This window comes from Bos taurus, chromosome 19 (genome assembly GCF_002263795.3).
Source record: "Bos taurus isolate L1 Dominette 01449 registration number 42190680 breed Hereford chromosome 19, ARS-UCD2.0, whole genome shotgun sequence".
In the NCBI taxonomy this organism is placed as follows: domain Eukaryota; kingdom Metazoa; phylum Chordata; class Mammalia; order Artiodactyla; family Bovidae; genus Bos; species Bos taurus.
In genome coordinates, this window is record NC_037346.1 from 10,096,983 (window position 1) to 10,124,864 (window position 27,882).

General features: G+C 36.8%; 1 protein-coding gene and 2 non-coding genes across 4 annotated transcripts in view; all 3 read right to left on the minus strand.

Moving 5' to 3' along the window:
- The window catches only part of SKA2 (spindle and kinetochore associated complex subunit 2), a 31,075-nt gene extending 3,193 nt beyond the window's left edge, over nucleotides 1–27,882 (minus strand). The window contains exons 1-3 of one of the 2 annotated variants that reach the window (XM_059878248.1): nucleotides 19,910–27,882; nucleotides 10,602–10,688; nucleotides 3,426–3,602 (exon numbers count right to left, since the gene is read on the minus strand). In XM_059878248.1, coding sequence (XP_059734231.1) covers nucleotides 3,426–3,602; nucleotides 10,602–10,688; nucleotides 19,910–19,996 — 351 coding nt within the window. In that variant the 5' untranslated portion in view covers nucleotides 19,997–27,882. 2 annotated transcript variants of the gene reach the window in all.
- Nucleotides 14,650–14,763, minus strand: MIR454 (microRNA mir-454). Its single transcript, NR_031152.1, has one exon. It is a non-coding gene; the product is annotated as a microRNA mir-454 (primary transcript).
- Nucleotides 24,311–24,395, minus strand: MIR301A (microRNA mir-301a). The gene has a single exon (NR_031024.1). It is a non-coding gene; the product is annotated as a microRNA mir-301a (primary transcript).

Consider the following 27,882-nt stretch of genomic DNA (forward strand, 5'->3'; position numbering starts at 1 on the left):
TCCACCTCCTTTTCTGTTCTCATATCCCTATTTATTATTATCAATTCCAAGTTTTTTTATTTTTTAGTATTATCAGTTCAAATATATATTTTCTGCCCTTCCAAATGAAAAACCACTCACCTTGATAAAAATCATAGCAATAGAAGAGTTTTACTTTCTGTTTGCATTCTGCTGTTTATAAACAATGTACCATTTGCTCTAAGTAGACATCCCTTTCTTGTTCTTCATGTTCCCCAAATAATTGTAAAAGCCCATTCGGTTACTCTAGAAATTTTCAGAATCCTCAGCTGAAAATCCTTTGGATTTCTTAACTATTCTCACAGTTCTGACCCTATGTCTAATATACCTCTTTTATACATGAAATTCCTTTACATGTTCTTTAAACTCTTGGCTCATAGAACTATTTGAGCCATATAATTATGGTTATATAACTCTTTATAGATGCCCTTCCCTTTTCTTCCACATTTCAATCATAAAAATTTTCTCTGAACTTTCTACTATTAATACTATCTCATTTTTAAACTAGTAGGCCCAAGACCAACCATATCCAACATTTCCCAGCTTGGCTATCATTGATTCTAAAACATGATCTCCCTTTACCTTTAGCCATTTCTCCTCTTTTTTTTTTTTTATGTGGATCATTTTTTTAAAGACTTTATTGAATTTGTTACAGTATTGTTTCTGTTTTATGTTTTGGATTTTTTGGCTGAGAAGCCAAGAGGCACGTGAGATTTTAACTCCCCAACCAGGAACTGAACCTGCAGCCCCTGTAGTGGAAGTGAAGAGTCTTAACCACTGGACTGCCAGGAAGTCTCCATTTCTCCTTTTTGTCATTATCTGATCCAAAATGAAAAAGTTCCCTTAGCTTTCTACCTTTGATGTAATTATTGCTCATTTCAGATAACTAAATGAAAACCTTTACAAATACTCAAATGATTTGACATCCCTGGCTCAGAAGGTGAAGAATCTGCCTTCAATGCAGGAGAAGGGGATATGATTCCTGAGTTGGGAAAATCCCCTGGAGAAGGAAATGGGAACCCACTCCAGTTCTTACCTGAAGAATTCCATGGACAGAGGAGCCTGGCACGCTATCATCCGTGGGGTTGCAAAGAGTTGGACACAACTGAGTGACTGATATACATCAATATCATTACTACTTTTCTGTACCACTTTTTTTAATCTCAGAAATATGCCATCTATTTATTGTATCCAATGAAAACAATTTTTAGTAAGTATTCAAAAAATCATTTTTCTCTTTGTTCAGTCACCCAAATTTACCATGCGTCAATTAATTCATGGATTTCTATACATACATGTTGATGTGTACATTCAGAACTACACTTAATCTCTCTTCAAGATTTGTTTCCTGGGAACAAATTTATGGACTGCTACTGTCAAGTTCTGATCACATACAATGAAGAATATGTGACTTGGTTTTATTTATAAAAGCTTATCACATACATACTTCCTTTTTGCATTTTATTAATTAGCAGGTGACGAAACACCACCCATACTGTTTAAATGCCTACTCTCTATTCCCTCTGTGCCCTTTTCACTGCCCTCCCCTCTCGCACTATTCATTTCTCCATGACAGATACATTTATGACCTCACTTTATGATTTTAACCAGGCACTGTTCTCTTTTCTTCCATTGGTAATACAAAGAATTCTTGATCTAATCCACCTTTGAGAGTTACAAAGCCCATAATTCAAATATCTTAAGCCATAATTTAGTTCAGACTTGGCAAATAAATACCACGTATGCTGCTCCTATCAACACTCCACAGCAGATACCTTTTTGGCCATGCCCAGACACGGCTCCTTAAACAGCATTCTAAGCAGTTATTACCAGTTAACTGACTGGAGTAAGCACCAGAAATTAAAACCTATTGGACATCTTTTGTCCAGATAATTAAATTCAACTCTATGATTTCATCATGAGAAACGCCGGACTGGAAGAAACACAAACTGGAATCAAGATTGCCGGGAGAAATATCAATAACCTCAGATATGCAGATGACACCACCCTTATGGCAGAAAGTGAAGAGGAACTCAAAAGCCTCTTGATGAAAGTGAAAGTGGAGAGAGAAAAAATTGGCTTAAAGCTTACCATTCAGAAAATGAAGATCATGGCATCTGGTCCCACCACTTCATGGGAAATAGATGGGGAAACAGTGGAAACAGTGTCGGACTTTATTTTTCTGGGCCCCAAAATCACTACAGATGGTGACTGCAGCCATGAAATTAAAAGACGCTTACTCCTTGGAAGGAAAGTTATGACCAACCTAGACAGCATATTCAAAAGCAGAGACATTACTTTGCCAACAAAGGTTCGTCTAGTTAAGGCTATGGTTTTTCCTGTGGTCATGTATGGATGTGAGAGTTGGACTGTGAAGAAGGCTGAGCGCCGAAGAATTGATGCTTTTGAACTGTGGTGTTGGAGAAGACTCTTGAGAGTCCCTTGGACTGCAAGGAGATCCAACCAGTCCATTGTGAAGGAGATCAGCCCTGGGATTTCTCTGGAAAGAATGATGCTAAAGCTGAAACTCCAGTACTTTGGCCACCTCATGCGAAGAGTTGGCTCATTGGAAAGGACTCTGATGCTGGGAGGGATTGGGGGCAGGAGGAGAAGGGGACGACAGAGGATGAGATGGCTGGATGGCATCACTGACTTGATGGACGTGAGTCTGAGTGAACTCTGGGAGTTGGTGATGGACAGGGAGGCCTGGCGTGCTGCAATTCATGGGGTCGCAAAGAGTCGGACACAACTGAGCGACGGATCTGATCTGATCTGATGATTTCATCTACATTAAGCTATCTTTTCTTTCAAAAGCCCCCAACTTTGCTTAATAGTAAATGAAAATGCTACCAGTCTCTTCAATTGGCTGTTCAGGCTGTTAGTGCCTAGGTTAACAGCTCATATTCTTTTTCCTACTCTAACATGTCTGTAGAGTTTTACACATAAGCGACAGAGGCTCACAATTAGAAAGATTCTTATACTAAATGAGAAGAGGGTGGAGAATGAAGGACCAGGAATGAAGGTTAGGCCTACCCAAGCTAATCATCCCAACTGAAGAAAAGGAGAATGAAAAAACAGTCACTGGTATAGATGCTTTCTAGATTTCTCAGTCTCATTAGTTCTTATAGGAACCAGCAGAACTGATAGATATGTTAGCAAGTTTTTTCTTCTGCTGTTGCTACATAATCCAAGAAAGCATGCCCCTTCACTAACCATGTCAATTCCACATGCTCATCTTAAAATAAAAGGAGATAAGAGATCTTATACTTCAGGGAATCAAGAAAATCTCATTCTTTATCAATAGTTCACACTGCTGAATTTCAAAATGAGTTACTGGGGATTTATCTTTCAATGAGAAATTCAGAATTAAAATTCTACAAATCCAGCCAATCAACAGAAAGCATTACCTCCAGGTCTGTTTCCTTTTGCAGTTCTTGTATCAAGGTCATAGTCTTATTGAAAGTAGCACAAATGCGGCTCTTAGTCTCTTTCTGCTCCACAGCAATTGGTTTAAATCGAACATGCAAAGTTTGATATCGAGACTTTATTGCTGACAATTCCTTTAAAAGTGTAACTGGATTTTTCTACATTAGGAAAAAAATTAATATATATTAAATCTGGAAAGGAAAAATAAAGCTTATTTTTAGAATTAAAATATATACAACACATACTACCATCCATTTAATAGAACACTATAAAAAATTATCTAACTATGTGACAGAATGGGAGGAAGGGAAGAAAGAGAGAAGTATAAGACCTAGATACTATTCTCAAGGAATTTAAAGCCTAGGTACAGAAATAACCCTTCTCACATACACACACACACAAAATAGCAATATTAAACAGCAAATAATGTTACATTAGATACATAATATTTGATGTATAGTTCATAATAATTACACAGTACTTCTAAGACACAATCCTAAATGTTATTCAGAAGGTATTGAAGGAACTATTTTGATTTGTTCTTATAGAAAAGACAACTTGAAACCACTTATCATAAAATTCTTAAATACACTGTCACAGGGCTAAAGTATGTATGAGTACCAATTCAAGGTGTACCTCACTATACAAAATGCATGCCAACTCAAGCAACTGTGTTTATAAATTATGTTAGTTTTTCAAATTAATTTTCAATGTAAATAACCACTGTTCCATAAAGGACATTTCAACTGTGACAGTTCAAAAGTGACGTTTCTGCCACTTAATGATTCTTCTCATTCCTTCGTGGTTCTTTAGCAAACTCTCCAATACTAGGTATTCCAAACTTTCTCCATTCCTACCAGTTCCCATCCACTCATTCTTGGCAGAATATCTCACCCCAACTACTTTACTGAGAAGACAGAAAACACCTGGGAGTTTCTATTCCTGCCTTTTCACCTGAAAATGAAAACATCTAGTCTGATCCTTACTCAGCTCCTAACACTACCACTATTATTGTCTCCTCCCCATATCCTCCAGAACCTTAACATTCCTATATTTCAATAACCTTTTCACATTTCCCTTTGTACAGACTTCCAGTATACATAGATTGTCCCTACAATGAGGGGAAAATAACTCCTCTTGACTCTTGCTTCAAAACTAGCGTCATTTTTCTTACTCCATTTACCACCAACCTTCTAGGTCCTATAATAATATACTTCCTCAGTTTAATAGCCCATAGACTAATCCTTTGCCAAATTATTTTAAACAATCAAAAAGTCAGACCTGTCCTATAAATTTTTTAAACGTTTTATTTTCTATTGGGGTGCAGCCAATTAACAATGTTGTCATAATTTCCGGTGAACAGTCATACATATACATGTATCCATTCTCCCCGCAAATGCCCCCCACCCATCCAGGCTGACTCATAACACTGAGCAGAGTTTCATGTGCTATACAGTAGGTCCTTGTGGGTTATCCATTTTAAACATAGCAGTGTATACAAGTCCATTCCAAACTCCCTAACCATCCCTTCCTCCCATCCTTCCCCTTGGCAACCATAAGTTTGTTCTCTAAGTCTGTGTATCTGTTTATGTTTTATAAATAAGTTCACTTATGTCTTTTTAGATTCCATATATAAGGGATGTCATCAGATATTTCTTCTTCTCTGACTTACTTCCCTCAATACGACAATCTCTAGGTCCATCCATGTTGCTGCAAATAGCATTATTTCATTCTTCTTGACGGCCAAGTAATATTCTATTGTATGTATGTACCATATCTTCTTTATCCATTCCTCTGTCCATGGGCATTTTGGTTGCTTCTGTCTTGACTACTGTAAACAGTGCTGCAATGAACCCTGGGGTGCATGTATCCTTTGGATTATGTTTTTCTCTGGACATATGCCCAGGAGTGGGATTGCAGGGTCATATGGGAGATCTATTTTTAGTTTATTAAGGAACCTCCATACTGTTCTCCATAGTGACTGTACCAATTTACATTCCCACCAATAGTTAAGAGGGTTACCTTCTTTCCCCACCCTATAACAATCAAAAAGTCAGACTTGCCCTGTAATTTTGATATCCCTCTTTTTGACTCTCCTTATTTCCTTCCTATTCTAATCTTAAAATGAACTCTGATTTGCACAGAACTATACTATCTTGATTATTGTCTCACTATTCAAATATTTCCTTTGTGGACCCTACCTTATGGCTACAGGCAGAGGCTCAGTTCATGGCCCTCTACTCCATTCTTCCTTGGAGATATTTTGCTAAGCTTTTGATGATGGAAATGATAAATAAAGATAATTCTAACAGGAATGAATCAGAACAAAAAATCTAATTTAAAGACTGTTAATTCTACAAATAGTGATCAAGACTACACCATGAGCAGTAGAGGTAGGAAAAGGACAGAAAAGCAATATTATTAAAGAAAAGTTAAGAAAACTTAGTAGTACGTTTGATAGGGGCAAAGAAATAGTAGATGACACCAAATGTGTAGTCTGGAAAATTGTGTGTATGAGGTAACTAGAGTAGTAAAGTTCACAGAGACAGAAGGTAGAATGGTTGTTGCCAGGGGTTGGGAAGAGGGGGAAATGGGGAGTTATTATTTAATGTATGCAGTTTCAATTTGGAAAGACGACATCAAGTTCTGGAGATGGATGGTAGTGATAGCTGCACAATGATATAAATGTACTAAAACCACGGAACTGCACACTTTGAAATGGAAAAAATGATGAATTTTCTCTTACATATTTTACAACTTTTTTAAAAAACCCAAAAAACTGAGAACGTATAATAGTACAACTGCTTTGGAAAACAATGTAGTAGTTCCTCAAAATATTAAATATAGGGTTACCATGTGCCCAGGAATTCCACTCTTAGGCATATACCCAAGTGAAATGAAATCAAACGTCCATACAAAAACTTGTACATGAATGCTTATGGGAATATGATCATAATAGCCAAAAGGAAACAACCAAACTATTAACTGATCAAATAAATAAGAAAATGTGGTATGGCCATACAATGAAATATTATTCAGCAGCAAAAAGAAATGAAGTACTGATTCATGCTACAACCAGGATGAGCCTTTAAACATGTTAAGTGATATCCAGAAAAGATGAAAACTCCAATTTGAAAAGATACATGCACCCCAATGTTCACAGCAGCACTATTTACAATAGTCAAGACGTGAAAGCAACTTAAATGTCCATCAGTAGATGAATCGATAAAGAAGATGTGGTATACAATGGAGAAAAGACAGTCTCTTCAGCAAGTGGTGTTGGGAAAGCTGGACAGCTGCATGTAAATCAATGAACTTAGAACACTCCTTCACACCATACACAAAAATAAACTCAACATGGCTTAAAGACTTAAATATAAGACACGACACCATAAAACTCCTAGAAGAGAATAGAGGCAAGCCATTCTCTGACATAAAATCATACCACTGTTTCCTTAGGTCAGTCTCCCAAGTCAGTGGAAATAAAAGCAAAAATAAACAAATGGTACCTACTCAAACTTATTAGCTTTTGTACAGCAAAGGAAATCATAAACAAAACAAAAAGACATTCTATAGAATGGGAGAAAATATTTGCAAACAATAGGACCAACAAGGGCTTAATTGTTGCCAAAATACATAAACAACTCATACAACTCAATATCAAACAAAACCCAGTCAGAAAATAGGCAGAAGACTGAAATAGACATTTCTGCAAAGAAGACATACAGATGGCCAAGAGGCACATGAAAAGATGCTCCACATCACTAATTATTAGAGAAATGCAAATCAAAACTACAACGAGGTATCACCTCACACTGGTCAGAAAGGCCATCATTAAAAAGTCTATAAATAATAAATGCTGGAGAGGATGTGGAGAGAAAAGATCCTCCTACGCTGTTGGTAGGAATGTAAATTGGTGTAGCCACTATGGAGAACAGTATGGAAGTTCCTCAAAGAACTAAAAATAGTTACTATATAATCCAGCAATCCCACTCCTAGGCGTATATCTGGAGAAAACTCCAATTTGAAAAGATAAATGCACCCCAATATTCACTGACTATTTACAATAGCTAAGACATAAAAGCAACCTAAATGTCCATCCACAGATGAATGCATAAAGATGTGGTATATGTATACAATGGACTACCACTCATCTATAAAACAGAATGAAATATTCCATCTGCAGCAGCATGGATGCATCTGTAGATTTTCACACTAAGTGAAGTCAGAAAGAGAAAGACAAACATCATACAATATCACTTACATGTGGAACTATACTCGATAACTTCCAAATAAATGAAGTTATTTACAAAACAGAAACAGACCCACAGATGTGGAAAATCAGTTTATGCTTACCAAAGGTGAAATGGGGTGAGAGAGGGATAAACTGGGAATCTGGGATTAACAGATACATACTATTATGTATGTATTATGTATTCAACAGTACGTGAACCGTGAACTTCCAGATGTTCAAGCTAGATTTAGAAAAGGCAGAGGAATCAGATATCAAATCCATTGGATCATCGAAAAAGCAAGAGAGTTCAAGGAAAACATCTACTTCTGCTTTATTGACTATGCCAAAGCCTTTGACTGTGTGGATCACAACAAACTATGCAAAATTTTTACAGAGACGGGAATACCAGACCACCTTACCTGCCTCCTGAGAAATCTGTATGCAGGTCAAGAAGCAACAGTTAGAACCAGACATGGAACAGACTGGTTCCAAATTGGAAAAGGAGTACTTCATGGCTGTATATTGTCACTCTGTTTATTTAACTTATATGCAGAGTACATCATGAGAAACGCTGGGCTGAATGAAGCACAAGCTGGAATCAAGACTGCCGGGAGAAATATCAATAACCTCAGATATGCAGATGACACCACCCTTATGGCAGAAAGTGAAGAACTAAAGAGCCTCTTGATGATAGTGAAAGAGAAGAGTGAAAAAGTTGGCTTAAAACATTCAAAAAACTAAGATCATGGCATCCAGTCCCATCACTTCATGGCAAATAGATGGGGAAACAATGGAAACAGTAAAAGACTTTATTTTCTTGGGCTCCAGAATCACTGCAGATGGTGACTGCAACCACAAAATTAAAAGACGCTTGCTCCTTGAAAGAAAAGCTATCACCAACCTAGACAGCATATTAAATAGCAGAGACATCACTTTGCTGACAAAGGTCCGTCTAGTCAAAGCTATGGTTTTTCCAGTAGTCATGTGAGAGTTGGACTATAAAGAAAGCTGAACACCAAAGAATTGATGTTTTTGAACTGTGGCATTGGAGAAGACTCTTCAGAGTCCCTTGGACTGCAAGATCAAACCAGTCAATCTTTAAGGAAATCAGTCCTGAATATTCATTCAAAGGACTGATTAATGCTCAAGCTGAAACTCCAGTACTGTGATCACCTGATGTGAAGAACTGACTCACTGGATAAGACCCTGATGCTGGAAAAGACAGAAGGCAGGAGGAGGAAAAGGGGACGACAGAAGATGAGGTGGTTGGATGGTATCACTGACTCTCTATGGACATGAGTTTGAGCTAGTTCCAGGAGCTGGTGATGGACAGGGAAGCCTGGCATGCTGCAGTCCACGGGGTCACAAAGAGTCGGACGTGACTGAGTGACTGAACTCACTGACTGACTTATGTATAAAATAGATAAACAACAGGATCAACTGTATAGCACAGGGAACTATACTCGATATCTTGTAATAACCTATAATGGAAAAGAATTTGAAATATATATATACACACAGACACATATTTTTGTGTGTATAACTGAATCACTTTGCTCTCTACCTGAAAAACTGTAAATCAAATATATTTCAATTTTTAAATAAAATGCTAAACCAGATATAAAAGGCCACATATTGTGTGATTCTGTTTATATGAAATGTTCAGACAGCAAATCTGTAGGACAGGAAGTAGATTAGTAGTTGCTAGAAGCTGGCCAGGGGAGGGGGAAGTGGTTGTTAATGGGGAGAAACAGCTAATAGGTATGGGTTTCTTTCTGAGGTTATGAAAATACTCAAATATTTATTGTGATGATGGCCATACAATATACTAAACTGCTAAAAATTACAATAAACTAAACATACTAAAAACCACTAAATTATCTACTTTAAAAGAGTGAATTCTTTGGTATGTGAATTATAGCTCAGTAAAGCTGTTTTTTGAAAAAAAAAGTTGTAGAAGAATAAAACAACTGGAAATGTGATAAAAATGAGAGATAGAAGGTGGGAGAAAAGTGGAAGCCCCAAACGAAATGTCTTCCAGATAGTACTTGAAATACACTGACTCAGATGAGTGCTTTGGCTAATTACCTGGGGTACCACTTGACCAGAATGGGTTGATTTTCTTCAGTAAGAGAGAAAAGAGGGAAGGACAAAGTCAAGTCAATTAAGGAGGTAGAATAGTTAAAACTATACTATAGAATCCTGGCATTCCATTATTTCATGTAAGCAGTAAAAACTGAACATTCACAGTGCTTTCCCAATTTTATTTAAAATTTTATTTTAATTTGAACGTTTACACAATTCCCCCGAAATTTCAATTGTATAATTTTTTTTAAGAAACAGTAAAGTACAATATTTCTTATCTGCTACCAAGTGCTATAAGAGAAAAAAAGAGTACCATAAAGTGATAAATTAATGTTTTACATGCTAAATTAATGTTAACAGACAAGGCTTAAAAATTTCTTTATCTCTATAGGCATGTGTACATGTAGTTATAACTTTATGACTTATAAACAGTATTTCTAGTCAATCTAAACTTAGAATAAGTATATAATTTTATACAAATAGTCTATGTATCATCATCTTCCTCAGAGAATATCATGACAGCTAGGATTTCTCCCCTCTTAGTTAACCACTGCCCTAAAAGTATCTATATTCTTTCACAATTTCAGAGGCTTCCACAGTTGTTTACACATTTAGACTCAATAATTCTTGTTTACAGTTTAAAAATAAAAGAGGAGCCACACATTTCCTTTACTATGAGTATAATCTCTCCAATATTCTGTGACCTAACTTCCAACACAAAAGGATTCTAAGAATGTAATCCTTAATAATGTAAATGTTATACTCTACTATTAGAAATACTACCAGAAAATCTTTTAATAAAATATTCTGTTAAAAAGATATTTCTTTTGCAGATTACCTTGCCTGCTGAATCAGGATAATTAGTCTTGATTTCATATTCCAGCCTGTACTGAATGTAGTCCAGATCAGAGTCAGCTTTCTGGAACTAGAGATCAGCACAGATCATTAGTTCACGAACCAAAAGACGTTTCACAAAACATGATACTATAGCTGTTCTTTCTTTTCTCTTTATATTTTTAATATTATATATACTAATTTTGAAAATAGGAAAATAGGAAAGTATATTAAACTTCCATCATCTGGAATACCCATGCTCTACTAAGAATTAACAATGGCTTCAGGAATTACCACCACACTCATCAATTAGGCAGTTTTTCTACCTCTGGAAGGATATGTGGTTTCAAGTTAAAGCACAGAACAAATTTATTTTTAGGGATACTCAGGCTGTTAACACAATTTACAGCCCTATTAACCAAAGAACTATAAATACGTGCCACACAGGCCAGAACTAGAAGGCTTAAAGAGCCATAAATTACACAAGAAAAGCTACATACAATATAATAATGGCGCAGCAGGCCAAGTAAGCACAATTTATTTAACCTGGGTACTAGCGTGGAACCTTTATCTGCAGTAAACTTCTAAGGGAGAAAAAGGGGGAAAACTGCCATAGGCTGTAAAATACATGTGTGTTCATATGGAAAAGTTGGGAAGCATATATATTATTATTAACAGTGGTTTATCTCTGAATGTGACATAATCTACAAATTATTCTTAATTTGGGAGAATTCTACATCTTTTACAAGATCTTAAAGCATGTACTGCCTTGAATTTATCAGGGAAACAACCATGGTCCTTTGAGTTTACTCTGAAAGGTAAAACGTGATTTCCTCAGGGAAGGTCTCCCATTCCTAGCCCACAGCTGAGGAGACTGCTTTAGGGACACAGTTCAGACCTGTCTGTCAGCTTAAGCTCTGGACTAAAGATTGATTCTTGAAAATGTAAAGCCTTAATGGGAAGGGTAAAACCAACAAAAAGTAGTTCTTAGATCTAATGAGAAGTGCTATACAGATATTTTTATTATACAAAAAGTAAACCAAGGGTTCTACTTTGGAATGTAGAATAAGAAAAAAAGGTTCTCAGAAGTTAAAATGCTTCTAAAGTCAGAAGCTGTCATTATTGAACAAAGTTCAGAAAGAGATAAACTAAATCTTCCATCACTAATAATTTCTCATCATTGGCCTAAATTTGATCAGAAAACTTCAATTAATAACATTCAATTTTTACAACCAAAAACTTTTAGAGTAGAAATAGAAGGGAAAAAAGTCAGTTTTTGTTTTAAAAAAATTTCCCAGGAATCAGTCTGATTTGCATCTCTAACATCAAGGAGTTGCTGAATCAGAAAAACAAATGTATTAGTTCTTTGCTGCTGCTGCTGCTGCTAAGTCACATCAGTTGTGTCCGACTGTGCGACCCCATAGACGGAAGCCCACCAGACTCCTCTGTCCCTGGGATTCTCCAGGCAAGAATACTGGAGTGGGTTGCCATTTCCTTCTCCAGTTCTTTGTCTAAAAAGTATTTAAAATGTTTTCCAAAAGTGGAGGCATTTCATTTGTCTTATATACTTGTTACATTAGCTGCCATGATTAAATCTATCAATAATTAGACTTCTTTAAGCATACTATTACTATATATGTATTAATATATGTATATATGTAAAGAAATTCCTGTTGGTATAATTTCCCATATTAAAATATGCTCAAGAATTAACTTTTCCTTCACATGTGGATGGAGAGTAGGGAGAGGAAGTGGGAGGAAGACAAATCAATTAAGCAAAGGCTCTAAGCACTGAAGACCTGATTTAATTGCTGGAATAGACCATAATTCTGTAGCTTTATGTGTAATTTGAGGTCTTATACAACATTCTAAAGCATAACTTTAAATAAAAGATTTTAAAACTAATGTTTTAAACTAACCTAATAGTTACTACAAAGTTCTTAGGATTATGGGATTCGTTACTCCATCCAGGGCTACCTTAAAATAGAATCTCTATTCTAGGAGCCCTTAACCTGATATTCTTAAGCCTATATGTTTTTAAACTTGATAGTTTAGCTCTGCTTAAATTTAACTGGCATAATCCCATAGTCCATTTTACAAAGTCTTCTCCTCAAGACAGTGGTTTCAGCTATGGCTTCATATAATGCCTGGAGGTCCACAAGGTACTAAAAACCACCGAACAGTACCTTAAAGAAGTGTTCCTTCTCTTAAGTAATTTATATTTTAATAAGATACCAAAGAGTATGCTTCCAATCAACAGCATGATGGAGCCCGCTAAATTTTTAGGAATTCTTGTAAGCCCATTGTTAAACAAGAGCATCACTAAAAATTAAATTATTAAATGTACAATTAAATTATTGAAAAAAATACATACACAAAACCCCAAATTTCCTAGTTTTACTAATTTTACTCATCTATGCTCTTGAGCCCTATCATATCTATACAGTAGGAATATATCACATGCTACTACTGCATGTCTTTCCAGCTCCATTTTCTGTGACATCCTGCTGGTAACCTGAAATCAGATAGGGTGGAAAAATACACAACAGGAAAGCTGGCAAATGCTAAAATTCAGGACTTCCCACTTTCACACAACTGCTGCATTTATATGTACATCACTGCTTCCAAAAAGTCTTTAAAATTTTCTTCCATTTCCCCTTTAAGTAATATGCCCATACTTTTATTTGGAAAATATTTCAGAGAACAAACAGAATTTTAAACAGATTTTTAAAGACAGGGGGTGCAGGGAATAGGGGGTCATTGTTTAACATATGCAGAGTTTGTTTAGCAATGATGAAGCTCTGGAGATGGGCGGTGGCGATGGTTGCACAATGAGAATGTACATAGGCTGCTGAGTTCTATTTTGAGTCCACATTTTAAGTGGTTAAAATGGTAAATTTTATGTTATATGTATTTAACCACAATTTAAAACCTTTTGTTTTGGTTTTTGGTCGCGCCTTATGGCATGTAGATGTGGGGTCTTCCTAGACCAGGGATAGAACCAGTGCTCCCTGCAGTGGAAGCGTGGACCTTCACCACTGGACTGCCAGCTAAGTCCAAAACCTCTTTTTAAAATATAGGAGAAACAACGGTTTGAGAGTAGAATGTTACCCTCCTTGAACAACTGAAGAGAATATTTTGTGATAATACCTAGGGGAAGTATTTACTTATTAGCAAGTCAGTGGACTATTGCTTGTGAAGTGAAAGTCGCTCAGTCGTGTCCTACTCTTTGCAATCCCATACAGTCCATGGAATTCTCTAGGCCAGTATACTGGAGTGGGTAGCCTTTCCCTTCTCCAGGGGATCTTCCCAACCCAGGGATCAAACCCAGGTCTCCTGCATTGCAGGCAGATTTTTTACCAGCTAAGCCACAACGAAAGCCCAGGCTATAGATTAAACAGGGACAAAAAAGCAAAAAGGATGTCAATGCAATGTTGAGAAACAGAGAAACAGTGAAGATTCTCTCATCTGAACCCTTCATTTTATAAACGAAGAAGACAGTCTAAGTGACTTCCCTCTACTTCTATTTTCATTACTCTTGTTTTATGTAGTTAGACCAAAGTTATACATGACATCAAAGCCAAAGAGAATCACACAGATGGGGGGAAAACCAACATTAAATGGAAAGTTGTTTTTTTTTTTGTTTTAAATCTGCACTTAGTCCATTAAAAAATTCTCTCTGAATACAACCTGCTAGTACGGTACTGAAAAAAAGAAAATAAGAGGATTGAGATACGTGGCAGAAATTCTAGCCCTGGTCTCACTAACAGTTATGTGGCCTCCAGTATCTTCTGTCTCTCTGAGTCTCTCCTATTAAATGAGTTGGAAATCTACTCCCTTCCAACAATAAAATTCTATTATTTCATTATACTACAATAAAACAAGGTTTAATTTATCAAAATGTTAAAATTAAGAAAAGTGTTTCTTCTAACACATAAAAATTTGACATTTGAGTTAAAGATTTTAATGTCTGTATTAAAAACTAGCTTCTACTATTTTATTCCTAAACGAAAATGACTGTTGCTTCCGTTTCAGCTACATTGTTTCTGCAACATGCCCATTGTTCTTCCCAAACACCAAAACCCTATAAGCAATATTGCACTACTCAGAGCTATTTACACAGCAGAGACAATATCGATAGGGTTCTAGGATCTGGTAATAAACAGGAAAATTTTCAGTTACACTGTAGGAAATTTACTAACCAATTATGACAGCCTCCAAAACTCATTAGTGTCTCATTAATAGAACAAAATGATATTGCTGAACTTCATTCACAACCCTCCTCAGTTATAGATTAGCTTCTGGGAAGCCTTGAAAAACAGTGTAGTTGCTATTTAATTAGTTTTAGCTATCTGTCTTATTTTTAGACATATTAGAATATTTAAAATAAAACGTGAATTTTTTTTTAAAGCCCAAGACATTCATATTTCATATTCACAGTTTTCCTCTAACTCAGTAATAAAAATAAATGGGAAAAGTTTTATATTAATCCCAAAAGTGGTAAATAAAAATAGGCAATTTAGCTAGGAAAAGTCCATGGAAATCAATGTTAAATTCCCAAAGACAACCAAATTACATCCTGACAATTGGATATCCTTGGAAACACACTGTGGTTGTACAGAAGAAACCATACGAGTAAGTAAAAGAACAATTTAGGAAATAATTTAGAGTTTTAAAGAGCATGCCCCGTATTTCACAAGTATATAACATTCTGTAGTACTGGTTTTTATATCCAGCTTAAGGCTTTAGATAAAAGGCACACTATATTACATACCACTAAAATATTTCACAGCAGGATACAACTGCAGTACAGTTTAAAAAATATTTCCTCTTTACAAGCAACCCACAGATTCCCACTGCCACAATAATGCTCCCTTTCAGAAGGACCAGCTCCAAACACATCCTCTTGTGAGAAAGCCTGTCTCAACAGTATCAAAACACAGGAAAACGAAGGTTCTTGCCTTCGTTGGTAAGAGGAGTTGGTAGAGGTATATTCTGGACTCAGTAGCTGAGCTTAGAAATACATTTTCCTTAGACACGTTTTAAGGGAGAATTAGCTATTTTAATACTCCTAGATCCAGGTTAGCTGTATTATCAACCAAAGAATCTACTTAAAGCATGCCTTTCCTTACATTCTCCTCTCTCCAATAAATTTAGAAACACCTTTATCTACTTTCATTTTTCTTTTCATGGTTAAGGCTTCTCGTTTCATGTCTTATATTACAATCATTTGTTTGCATGGTAGTATCCCCATTTTGATTTCAAGTCTCTTGCTGACAAGACCCTTGTCTTTCCACTTTTATATCCCGAGTTTTTAACATACAGACTAATGTTCAATGACAAAAGGGAAGAGATTAAAGTTCACTCACTTGAAAGAATAGCCTGGGAATCCAACCACCCTCTAAAGCCTGTTTTAAGAAGAAATATTTCAAGCTCTTAGCAAGTTGAGGGCCACTTCTAATGTCTACATAATCACAATTGTTTTGTTGTATATTTCTGCTAGAGAGCTATTATCCAGTCTCTTCCAGACAGAACAAACACATGTCTATGCTTGTCTGAAACAGAGAAGCAGCAATAGCAATATGCACAAGCACCCAGTTACAGACATGTTGTTTCAGGCAAATAACAATATCAAGGCAGAAGAAAGCGTGAAGTTTCAGGCGCATCAGTTCCTATTCTGCAGGTTTTTATGGGACAATTATGAGGGTAGTACACATAAGGCTGATTTTATCAGTTAAAGTATTCTATTGAATTTTTTTTAAGTTTTCAGAATCTTAGGTTATTTATGTTAACTGTGCTATGGACATATACTGGACTACAAGGAACAGATATTCATAATATATAGAATGAACCTGGTTTAGAAAAAACAGTTAAAAATACACCTACAACAGAAGCTATATACAACAGTCTTTTTCTTAAATTGTTTATTGTTTGGCTGTGGTGGGTCTTTTGTTGCTGTACTCGGGCTTTCTCTAGTTGAGGCAAGTGGGGACTACCCTTCCTTGCAGGGTGCTGGCTTCTCATTGCGGTGGCTTCTCTTGCTGCAGAGCCCAGGCTCTAGGCACACAGGCTTCGGTAGTTGTAGCACGTGGGCTCACAAGTTGTGGCACACGGGCTTAGCTGCTCCTCGGCATGCGGAATCTTCCCAGACCAGGGCTCAAACCCGAGTCCCCTGTGGATTCTTAAACCACAGGATCACCAAGGAAGCCCCTACAACACAGTCTTAATTGTCATGGAATTGTTGGGTCTTTCTCTCCTTTTGCATATCTGTCTTCTAATTAAATTACAATGAATATGTATTACACGTATAATAACTATTTTTTTAAGTGTAACAGCTCAGTGGTAAAGGATCCGCCTGCCATGGCAGAAGCCGTAGGGTTGGATCCCTGGATTAGGAAGATCTCCGGGAGAAGACAGTGGCAACCCACTCCAGTATTCTTGCCTGGAGAATCCCGTGGACAGAGGAGCCTGGCTTAGAGTCCTTGCAGACACAAAGAGTTGGACACGATGGAGTGACTAAACATGCACGCACTCACATTCTGCATACTGTCACTCTTCACTTAAAGATCATTAGTTTCTCAATGCCTGTGAAATTACTTTCAACTCTTAGTATGATTCTTCACAAAAAATTAACATTCTCTCCATATGTACATGTATAACTGATTCACTTTGCTGTACAGGGGAAACTAACGCAACACTGTAAATCAATAAATACTCCAATAAAATTTTTAAAAATTTAAATTTTCTCACTGAAACTTCATATTTTACACCGCAGCCACACTGAATTTCACTGCTTTTTTTTTTTTTTTTTTTTGGTTAATTTATGTTTTTCAATCACTTTATGTTGTTTTACTTTGGCTGCTCTGGGTCTGCCTTGTGGAACAAGGGTTCTTGAGCTTGGGAGCTTCTCTGGTTGCTGTGGGCAGAATGCCTTAGTTGTCCTGCAGCATGTAGGATCTCAGTTCCCTGACCAGGGATGGAACCTGCATCTCCTGCATTGGAAGGCAGATTCTTAACCACTGGTCTACCTGGAAGTTGCCTTACTGTTATTTTTAAAAATCATTACTCTCTAGCAGCACCTGGTAAATAGCATGCTCTTCAGTTCAGTTCAGTTGTTCAGTCGTGTCTGACTCTTTGCGACCCCATGGACTGCAGCACACCAGGCTTCCCTCTCCATCACCAATTCCTGGAGCTTACTCAAACTCATGTCCATCGAGTCGGTGATGTCTTAAATACATATTTATATGTAATATATAGAGAATAATATTGTGTAATGGGGTATAATATTGTTTTATATGTATATATCAAATATTCATGACATACTGTCTTCAGAGTATAAAGTCAGAATGTCATCAAATATGACAAAACAGGTACATTGCTAAACTGCAGACCACAATTAGAATAATGTAAATACCTACAGCAAAAACTTAGTATAATCTTGAGGGAATACATCTTTGGTAGCAATTTTTACACAATCTGTATAAAAGGATGCAAGATTAATGATGTCTCATCATTTAATGTCAAATCATTTGAACCTCTGAATAGCAGATATCCCGTGATCTTATTGGGGCAAGGTTCTATAAATCCCCACTTGATATTTGGCAATTTTATGGATCTGTCTACATTATTCTGGTGAGATGAAGCTCCTTGAAGGATCCATAGCCTAAAGAAAAATAAATGAATAACTGTCACTGTAAAAATGTAGCTTGTCTTAGTGTCAACGATAAGGCAACAAAGTAGATTGCCAACTAAACGGAACCTGTGAACTCCTAAAGATTGGGGCTGAGGGGCTGAGTGCAGTATGTATGTTAAGTTCCAAGAGATAATCTGCTTTTTTTTTTTAATTAAAAAAAAAAAAGTGATTGCTTTTGAGATCCAAATGCTAAGCATATTGCCTGAACACATAAAAAGCAAGATAACTATCCCTTCCTTTTCTTTTTAACTTTGATTTACAAACTCTTCTTGAAAACTTTTATCGTTAAGTATAGCTGATTTACAATGTTATGGTAGTTTCAGGTATACAGCAAAGTGAATCAGTTATACATATATTCACTTTATTTTTAGATTATTTTCCCATCTAGGCCATTACAAAGTATTGAGTAGAGTTCCCCCTGCTATACAGCAAATTCTTATTAGTTATCTATTTTATATATTATAGTGTGTATATGACAATCCCAATCTCTCAATTTATCGCTTCCCTCTACCCTATCCCCTGGTAACCGTAAGTTTGTCATCTACATCTGTGACGACTTCTAGTAAATTGTAGTCGTAAATTGTCCCTTCCCCAGGGAATAAAACAAAGGTTAAATCTGGATTTCTGAAAGTTTTCATAACAAATATGCTTTTATATAAGAGAGAAATCTCTTTTGAAGTTATCTTCTACCTCCTCCCACTCACCCAATACAAATATATTTGTCTGTATTATCTATGTACTGGGCTAAAAGACTATAGAAGACAGAGATTATATTTGTTCAGACACAGCATCTTGTGCTTCTTGCTTCATGTAGATTTTTTGTGATTTATGTCTCTCCTGATGGCTCATATATTAACCTTTGCTTAGCACAGTTCCTCATACACAGTAGATATAAGAAGTCATAACTGGTAATTATTTGACCAATAAATATGATAATCTAATGTACTCTGTTCATAACTGTATGAAAATGCATTCTGAAAGGGTGTTTGATACATAAAATACAGGACACTCAGTTAAACCTGAATCTCAGATAAACAATAAAAAAATTTTCTAAGTACATCCCATGCAATATCTGGACATAACTATACTAAAAAATTTCCTATTGCCTATTTGAAATTCAAATTTAACGGGGCATCTTTTCTTTTTTCTTTGGCCAGACAGCTTGTAGGATTTCAGTTTTCAACCAGAGATTGAATCCAGGACCTTACACAGAATCTTTTTTTTTTTTTTTATTGAAGGATAATTGCTTTACAGAATTTTGTTGTTTTCTGTCAAACCGCAACATGAATCAACCATAGGTATACAAATATCCCCTCCCTTTTGAACTTCCCTCCCATCTCCCTCCCCATCCCACCCCTCTAGGTTGATACAGAGCTCCTGTTTGAGTTTCCTGAGCCATACAGCAAATTCCCATTGGCTATCTATTTTCCATACAGTAATATGTTTCCATGTTACTCTTTCCATGCATCTCACCCTCTCCTCCCCTCTCCCTGCGTCCATAGTCTATTCTCTATGTCTGTTTCTCCATTGCTGCCCTGCAAATAAATTCTTCAGTATCATTTTTCTAGATTCCGTATATATGTTAGAATACAATATTTATCTTTCTCTTTCTGACTTACTTCACTCTGTATAATAGGTTCTAGGTTCATCCACTTCATTAGAACTGACTCAAATGCATTTCTTTTTATGGCTGAGTAATATTCCATTGTGTATATGTACCACAACTTCTTTATCCATTCATCTGTCGATGGGCATCTAGGTTTCTTCCATGTTCTAGCTACTGTAAACAGTGCTGCAATGAACAATGGGATACATGTGTCTCTTAATTTTGGTTTCCTCAGGGTATATGCCTAGGAGTGGGATTGCTGGGTCATTATGGTGCTTTTATTCCTAGTTTTTTAAGGAATCTCCATGCCGTCTTCCATAGTGGCTGTATCAATTTACATTCCCACCAACAGTGCAAGAGCGTTCCCTTTTGTCCAACCCTCTCTAGCATTTATTGTTTGTAGACTTTTGGATGTTGACCATTCTGACCTTTGTGAGGTAATATCTCATCATAGTTTTGATTTGCATTTCTCTAATAATGAGCGATGTTGAGTATAGATTCTGTGTGGCTTTGGAGAAATGTCTGTTTCCCAGTTTTTGACTGGGTTGTTTGTTTTTCTGGTATTGAGTTGTATAAGCTGCTTATGTATTTCAGAAATTAATCCTTTGTCAGTTATTTCATTTGGAGAGCACGGAATCTTAACCACTGGCCCACCAGGAATTCCCAGACAATTTATATTTTCATTTACTAAGTCTGACAACCCTAAATTGAGGTATCCCTAAATGTCATCAAGCTCAGGACCAGAAAGAGAAACTTGCACAGCACCATCCCTTTACATGCTTTATCCTTGGTTACTCATTAAGGTCAAACACAATGTTTCTTTTACTCATGAGATAATATTAACACACAGCTAGACTACACTGCAGAAGGGAATGGCACCCTACTCCAGTGTTCTCACCTGGAGAATCCCATGGATGGAGGAGCCTGGTAGGCTACAGTCCATGGGGTCGCTAAGAGTCGGACACGACTGAGCGACTTCACTTTCACTTTTCACTTTCCTGCATTGGAGAAGGAAATGGCAACCCACTCCAGTGTTCTTGCCTGGAGAATCCCAGGGACGGGGGAGCCTGCTGGGCTGCTGTCTGTGGGGTCGCACAGAGTCGGACACGACTGAAGCGACTTGGCAGCAGCAGCAGACTACACTGCTAAAAATGGATGAGACAACATGCTAGCAAAAGAATATAGTAAGTTTTAAAATTCAAATGGCAGCCTAGATTAAAGCAACACACTTCAAAACTGTGGAACCTGAAACTCAGTGGCTTAAAAACAACAATAATTTATTCTCATGAATCTGCCGCTTGACTTGGGTTCAGGAGCTCTAGGCAGGGCTGAGTTGATGACTCTCTTCCTGACTGTAGTTCTGTGAGTTGCCTGGTAAGATTTCACTCCAGGTCACACATCCTCCTTGAACAGGCCTTATAAATAAATAGGGCAATAAAGACTACAGAACACAAAAATCAATATATAATGATTTGGTCAGAAGTCACTAAATTTCCCTCTAATTTACCCAAAACTAGAGACGTTTACATGGAAAATTTTTTAAAATTAAGGAACATAGGTTCATGACTACTACAGAACATGAATATTTATAATAATTTTAGATGTTTAGGAATGTTATAGAGTATGGTGAAGGTTTTCAACGTAATAGCTAGAATTTATTTTACTGGTTCTTCATCTCAACCCTCTTGCTCCCCATTTCAACCATCTCAACACTACTGAACCACGTGCAGCTTCCCCCCACGTGGGTAGCACCTCTGGACTTGAACACGCACTGTTTCCTTTGCCTGGAACATTTCCCGTTTCCTTCGCTGGCTAATCCCTACTCACCCTTCCAGTCTCAGATTATATCTTACCTCTAACAAGAAACCTTCCCCAGGTTAGGTGCCTCTTTCCAATGTACCTCCCGGAACTAGAACTACTGAGCCCATGTGCTGCGACTCCTGTAGCCTACACCCCTATGCTCCACAACTGTGAGAAGCCGCCACGTGCAGCAAGAGAGAAAGCTCATGCAAAGCAATGGAGACCAGTACAGTCAATAATAAATAGACAAATAAAAATTTGGAAAAATGAGAACAAAACAATGAACCAAGGACTTTTAAAATGCTATACATTAAGATAAATCAGAAGTATAACCTTCTGAAATTAAGAATAAATTTTATCTAGGATATTCTTTTTAAAAAATATTTCTTTATTCATTTGGCTGCACCAGGTCTTAGTCGCAAGGCATAGACTCATCAATCTTTGTTGCGGTATATAGTATCTTTAATTTCAGCATGTGGGATTTAGTTCCCTGACCAGGGATCAAACTCAGACCCACTGCATTGAGAGTGCAGAATCGTTGCCTCTGGATCACCAGGGAAGTCCGTATCTGGGATATTCTTAATGATGAATCTTTGCTTATGTTTGACTAACAAAGTTTTTTGTTTGTTTTAAAACTTTTACTTTGCTCCAAGGAAGAAGAAAAGTTTTCAAATTAGCAGTTTTGTCTTTTAGTCCCTCCCCAGGTAATATCTTTCATTATTAAAATATACAAAATTCTGGGACTTCCCTGGAGGTCCACTGGTTAAGACTCTGCACTTGCACTGCAGGGGGCACAGGTTCAGTCCCACATGCCAGGCAGCATAAGACAAACAAACAAAACACAAACTTCTACCCGCTGCTCTAAGAGCCCACTAGTGAATAGCAGGAAATTAAAACCAAAGAAGAGGAAAACGGCTACACTTGAAGCCAGGTAAGGTAATTCAGAAAGAGATTTTATAAATAAAATTTAGAATTAAGTGGTTTTATGTGAGCAATCGTGTTCTTCATCCCCTACAAATAATGTCCTTGTATTCATCCCTATCATCTCAGGTATCTTTCTTTCCTGTTATCTATTCTCCTAGCCATCTTTTAAGGATATTTGCTTAACACCTTAATTTTTTTCTGAAATTCAATGTATTTACAACACACATTATATAATTACTGTTCTTGTTCTACTTTTAAGATACAGAACACCAAGAGAAATCACACTAGGCTATAAAAGAAATTAAGTAAGACCTGTATCAGAAGGGTATCAGAAGAATGTTCATGTATCAGAAGACTCAATATTGTTAAGACAGTGAGAAAGCAAATAGATAAAATTAAAGGACTTTTGTATTAATACAAAGACAAAACTCAATTTAAAAGTAGGCAAAAGATTTTAACATATATTCACTAAAGATATACCAACTTCAAATAAGCACATGAAAAGATGTTCAACATCATTAACCATTAAGGAAACACAAATTAGGACTATGATGAGATACCACTACACACTTACTAGAATGGCTAAAATGAAGGCTGACAATATTAACTAAATCTTGGTGAGGAATTGGAGAAACTAGAACCCTAAGACAGAGCTTTGAAAAATATTTTAGCAGTTTCTTATAAGATCATACTTTTATGATGCTACCCAACAGAAACAAAAACATTATGTCCATAAAAGACTTGTATTATAATGTTTAAACAACTTTATTCATAATAGACAAAATCTGGAAATAACATCACGGGCATAATCTGGTGAACAGATAAATAATTTCTGATATTCTAAACAACAGAATGCTACTCATCAATAAAAATGGTGCAACTACTAATACATACATACAATATGGGTGAATCTTAAAAGCATCATGCTAAGTGCAAAAAGCCAGACACAAAAGACTTGAAGCTTTGTGTATATAATTTCATTTTTATGAACTTCTAGGAAAGGCAAAACTGGAGATTGGTGGTTGCCAGAGAGTTTGGGAGGAGGTTTATTGCAAAGGGTTATAAGAGTAATTTTTATGGCATATCATAACTGTGGCAGTAGTTACATGACTATACATGTGTCAAAACTCATCAAACTGTACAACTAGAACTGTTGAGTTTTACTCTATGTAAATTATATCTCAAACTGATTACAAAAACAGAAGTGATGGATTCACATTTTATTGTATCTCACAATTACAAAAAGAACCTTAAAACATGCATTCTAAAGTTTTAAACTCAAGCATTTACTACTAAACAATACACAAAATTAACACCAATTAAGATGAGGCAGGTTACCAGAGGAAATATACAACAGAGATTGTTTTCATCACTTACTAATTCATCTTCAAACTCAATAAAACCTGAGAGTAGGCAGAACCTATCCAAATCTATAACAGAAAGAATCAAATAACAAAGTACTACGTGTTTAGACAAGTCATAATGACGTTAGCTATAAAATGTGTTCTCTCGATGTGGTTCATAATGCATTACAGTAGTGAATTTTTAATTATTTGAAAACTTATTTTTTCAAATTATTACTTTCTAAAACATATACTCTTGTTAATATAGTTTTCAGCAACACAGGTTACACTAAATTACTCACAGACACTGAAGATGTAAGGCAAGAATCAAAATTCTGGTGTATGTTCTGCTTTCAGATGCTTTGACAATACTATTGCACTGCTAGCTGTAAAGTACAGTAGTGCAATAAAGTCAGAGCATTCGTTAGCAGTAATAGGTAGGAAAGACATAAAAGCATCCTGCATCAGTTGAAGCTTCAGCGTGAGAAGAATACAAAGAAGGGTTGCCACTTTGGACAGAAGACATCCAAACCCTAAGAACATTTATATCAATGTCAAAAAAAAAAAAAAAGACTAGGCTTTAAATATCAAGGTGGTATTTTTTTTACGACTAACCTATGATTAATACTCAAACTGAACCATGTGCAGATATAGAAAGGGATTTTGTAAATAAATCATAAGCTGTGTAAGTTACTAACATGGGTGTTGCTAATACCTTAGAACCGGTATTAACAGAACAGCTTATAATTACTACTAAAGCAAAGTTGTGAAAATATTTCTGTTCTGCTGAGAAGTGTTGGTTAGTGCCCCCATAGCAACTGACTGATGAACTGCCACACAAAACAGTAAGATTACCAAAGAAAACAAATAAAAAGTAAAATAAGTTTCCCAATTTCTATAAACCCAATCTATCTCTCTGGACTCTAAACTACAATACAAAAAGCATTTGCCTATCTCAAGAATTTACAGACTTTCAGGAAATCAATGTCACAAACATGATACTGTTAGCACTACTTAACTGAATGCTATGAAAGGGGATTTTAAAATTTCAGTTAACCCCTAAAACATCTTAAATATAAGATTTCCTTCAAGCTGAGAAAAATCAAAGAGAAAATAATAATGGGAGGAGAAGACTCTTCAGATTTAAGAATCAGATTTCCTTGTATTCTAGCCAATTAACATCCTAACCTTTTAAATGGTAAGAAACCATTCAGATGTACACCCAGAAATAGAATAATATCATAGTATCATAATACCTTCTGTGCATAATCATTAGCCTTATCACAAAAGAAGGACACTAGACAAATAACACTAAAGCAAAAAGTGAAGGGAAGAAAGTTAGAGAACAAAGATTACCCTACAATGAGCTTATTCCTCCATTAATAATGAGGATTGATGCAAAACACTTTCCATTATTTTTAACCAACCTTCCCTTAAGTGATCCAGGTCATCTACTTGGTTGGATTGAGCCTAAGAAATAAACATAAATTCAGGACAGCTGGAACATGAGTGTCTTGACCTCAAATCCTAGGTCACATTATCTCAGATATTAGAGTATTTCAACTCTGCTAGCCAAGCTTCAGGCTTTTAAAACAGTATTTAAAAATAAATGTTTAATTTTCTGAATCAGGAGTTAAAACCCTGGGGGGGGGGGGGGGAGATGAGGATATTTGTCTCAAAAATTAAATACTTTTTTTTCAAACTTAGATAATATGTATTCTATTTCATTTATTAAATATTCAACATTGATTCCTCAACAAATCCATTATAAAACCAAAAATCAGAGGATTACACAGGAAATCATTTACCTTTGGAATCTTAGAAAATAAACCATTCACAGATAAAACATTTTTTTCTAAAAGCACATGGCAAATCTAAATATGAGCTATCCTATTTTATACTACCCAATCAGTACAAAACAATAATAATACAACTATAACAGTTCAGATACACTTTTTAAACAATTTTGTTTCCATGATTATGGAAACAAAGAATTTGAACAGCAAAAAAAGTTATGACTCAGTTAAAAGGGATTCAAGAAGACTTGCTTTCTTCTCTTTCTCTCATAAAAAGAACTTTAAAAAACTACATCATTCAAACATCTAAAAGTTTAAATTAAGAGTCTGGCTACCTCATAGTTTTCTAAAACCTATTTTTTTCAAGATGTACACATCATTGTTTTCCCCTTAAAATAATGTGTTCAATCTAAACCATGTCCTGTGAAACTATTGACTCTAATGCAAAGTCAGAAAAGACTTCATTGGTACCTCAAAATTAAAAGCCAAATTGAAGGGGAAAAAAAACTGTTAAAAGCACAATTAGTATCATTTAGCTCCTTACAATTAGGCAGAAATATCCATTTGGAGGAGGAAAAAACTAGGATTTTTTTTAAAAGACCGTTAACAATAAGAATTAACAAACTTTTAACTAAAAGTTCATTTATTACAGATTTGGAAAGCTGCATTAAATTCTACCTTCTTTGCTGCCAGTTCTCGCCTTCCCAATTTCCACACCCACCCAAAAAAAATCAGAAGCAACTGAAAGCAAATGAAAGTTGGTTTTGTATTAATATATTAGAGGCACTTCAATTCATTATTACATCAGAAGAAAACGATAATAAGATCTATCAAGGTCAAGGTCTCGCATTTTCTGGAGGTGGGAATGGGGGTGAGGATGGTACAGTTTTTCTTCAAAGACCACTACATGTTTTGGATATTAAGGAGATCCAAGGTTGAGCTCGGGGAGGGTAGCTCAGGTACAAACGATACTTTAGGATAACGCCAGGGAATGGCAGGGAGAAGAGGAGCGGATTGTGATGGAGATTTTGGCTTTTTTACTTAACCTTGTTATTTTTAACAAAAAAAAAAAAAAACGAACAGGAGATCAATCAACGATGGGTGCGTCCTGCAAATTCCACATTTTAAAGGAAACCAGCCCAATCCGAACACTCGTAATGCAGTGGGGGGTGGGGGGGGGGGGTAGACAGAACAAGGGAACTAAGGAAAAAGCGCGGGCGATCAAGCCACTAGTCAACTAATGGGAGGGAGAGCATAAAGAGGACAAGTGAGGGAAGGATCCAAAAGAAAAAACTAGGACAAGCCCTCCAGTTTGGCGCCCTCGAACAAGCCTAGCAGCAGCGGGAGTCCTTTCCAATTATTCGCCCCCGCCCCCTACATTCACAATGAATGAAGCTAGGCAACTCCAGAGCACCGGTGCAATCCACATCCCAATCCCGCCCGCGTTCCAGCAAAGGAGCTCGTGGTTCAGATTCCCAAGGCTCACACCTCTCCCCCACCGAAGGGCCAAACTGGTCTAGGAGCTTCTTCAGCCGCCAAGTTGTGCACGCGAGTAGAGCATCCTTTCTCAGACTTGTTCAGCCTGCTTCGGGCTGAATGTGAACGCTTCAGCCCTAAAGAGATTTCTCTCCGCCCCTCTCGGTGTATTTCCCACCCCACCCTCTATCCCCGCTTTCTCGGACGGTGAACGACCTCTCCCCTTCTAGGGGCGTTTAGAGACCATTTCTGTCAGGTCTTTTCGGTGGAAATACAGAGAACGCTGTCTGCATCAACCACAGCTCCTCGAAGGGCGCAAAGCTGAGAGCAAGAAACAAGGAATTCCAAAGGCCCCGCACCCTCAGCATCTCCCGCCATTTCCCTCACGAGTTTCCCGGATGTAACCCCTTCCCTCGCGGCGGTTAAAAAGAGACCAGGCGGCGGCGACTCCCTTTGGTGCAGGAGGAGGGAGCTCGAGCCCTAGTCCAGCCTCCTCCGCCCAGGGTTTCCGGCGACTCCAAATCGCGTTCCAACTTGGAGGCCATCGGGGAAAAAATAAACGACCCAGTAGATCTCCTTCACTTCACACTCACCATCAGTTCCAGCTTATCGACCTCCGCCTCCATGTTGAATAGTTGACATTCCTC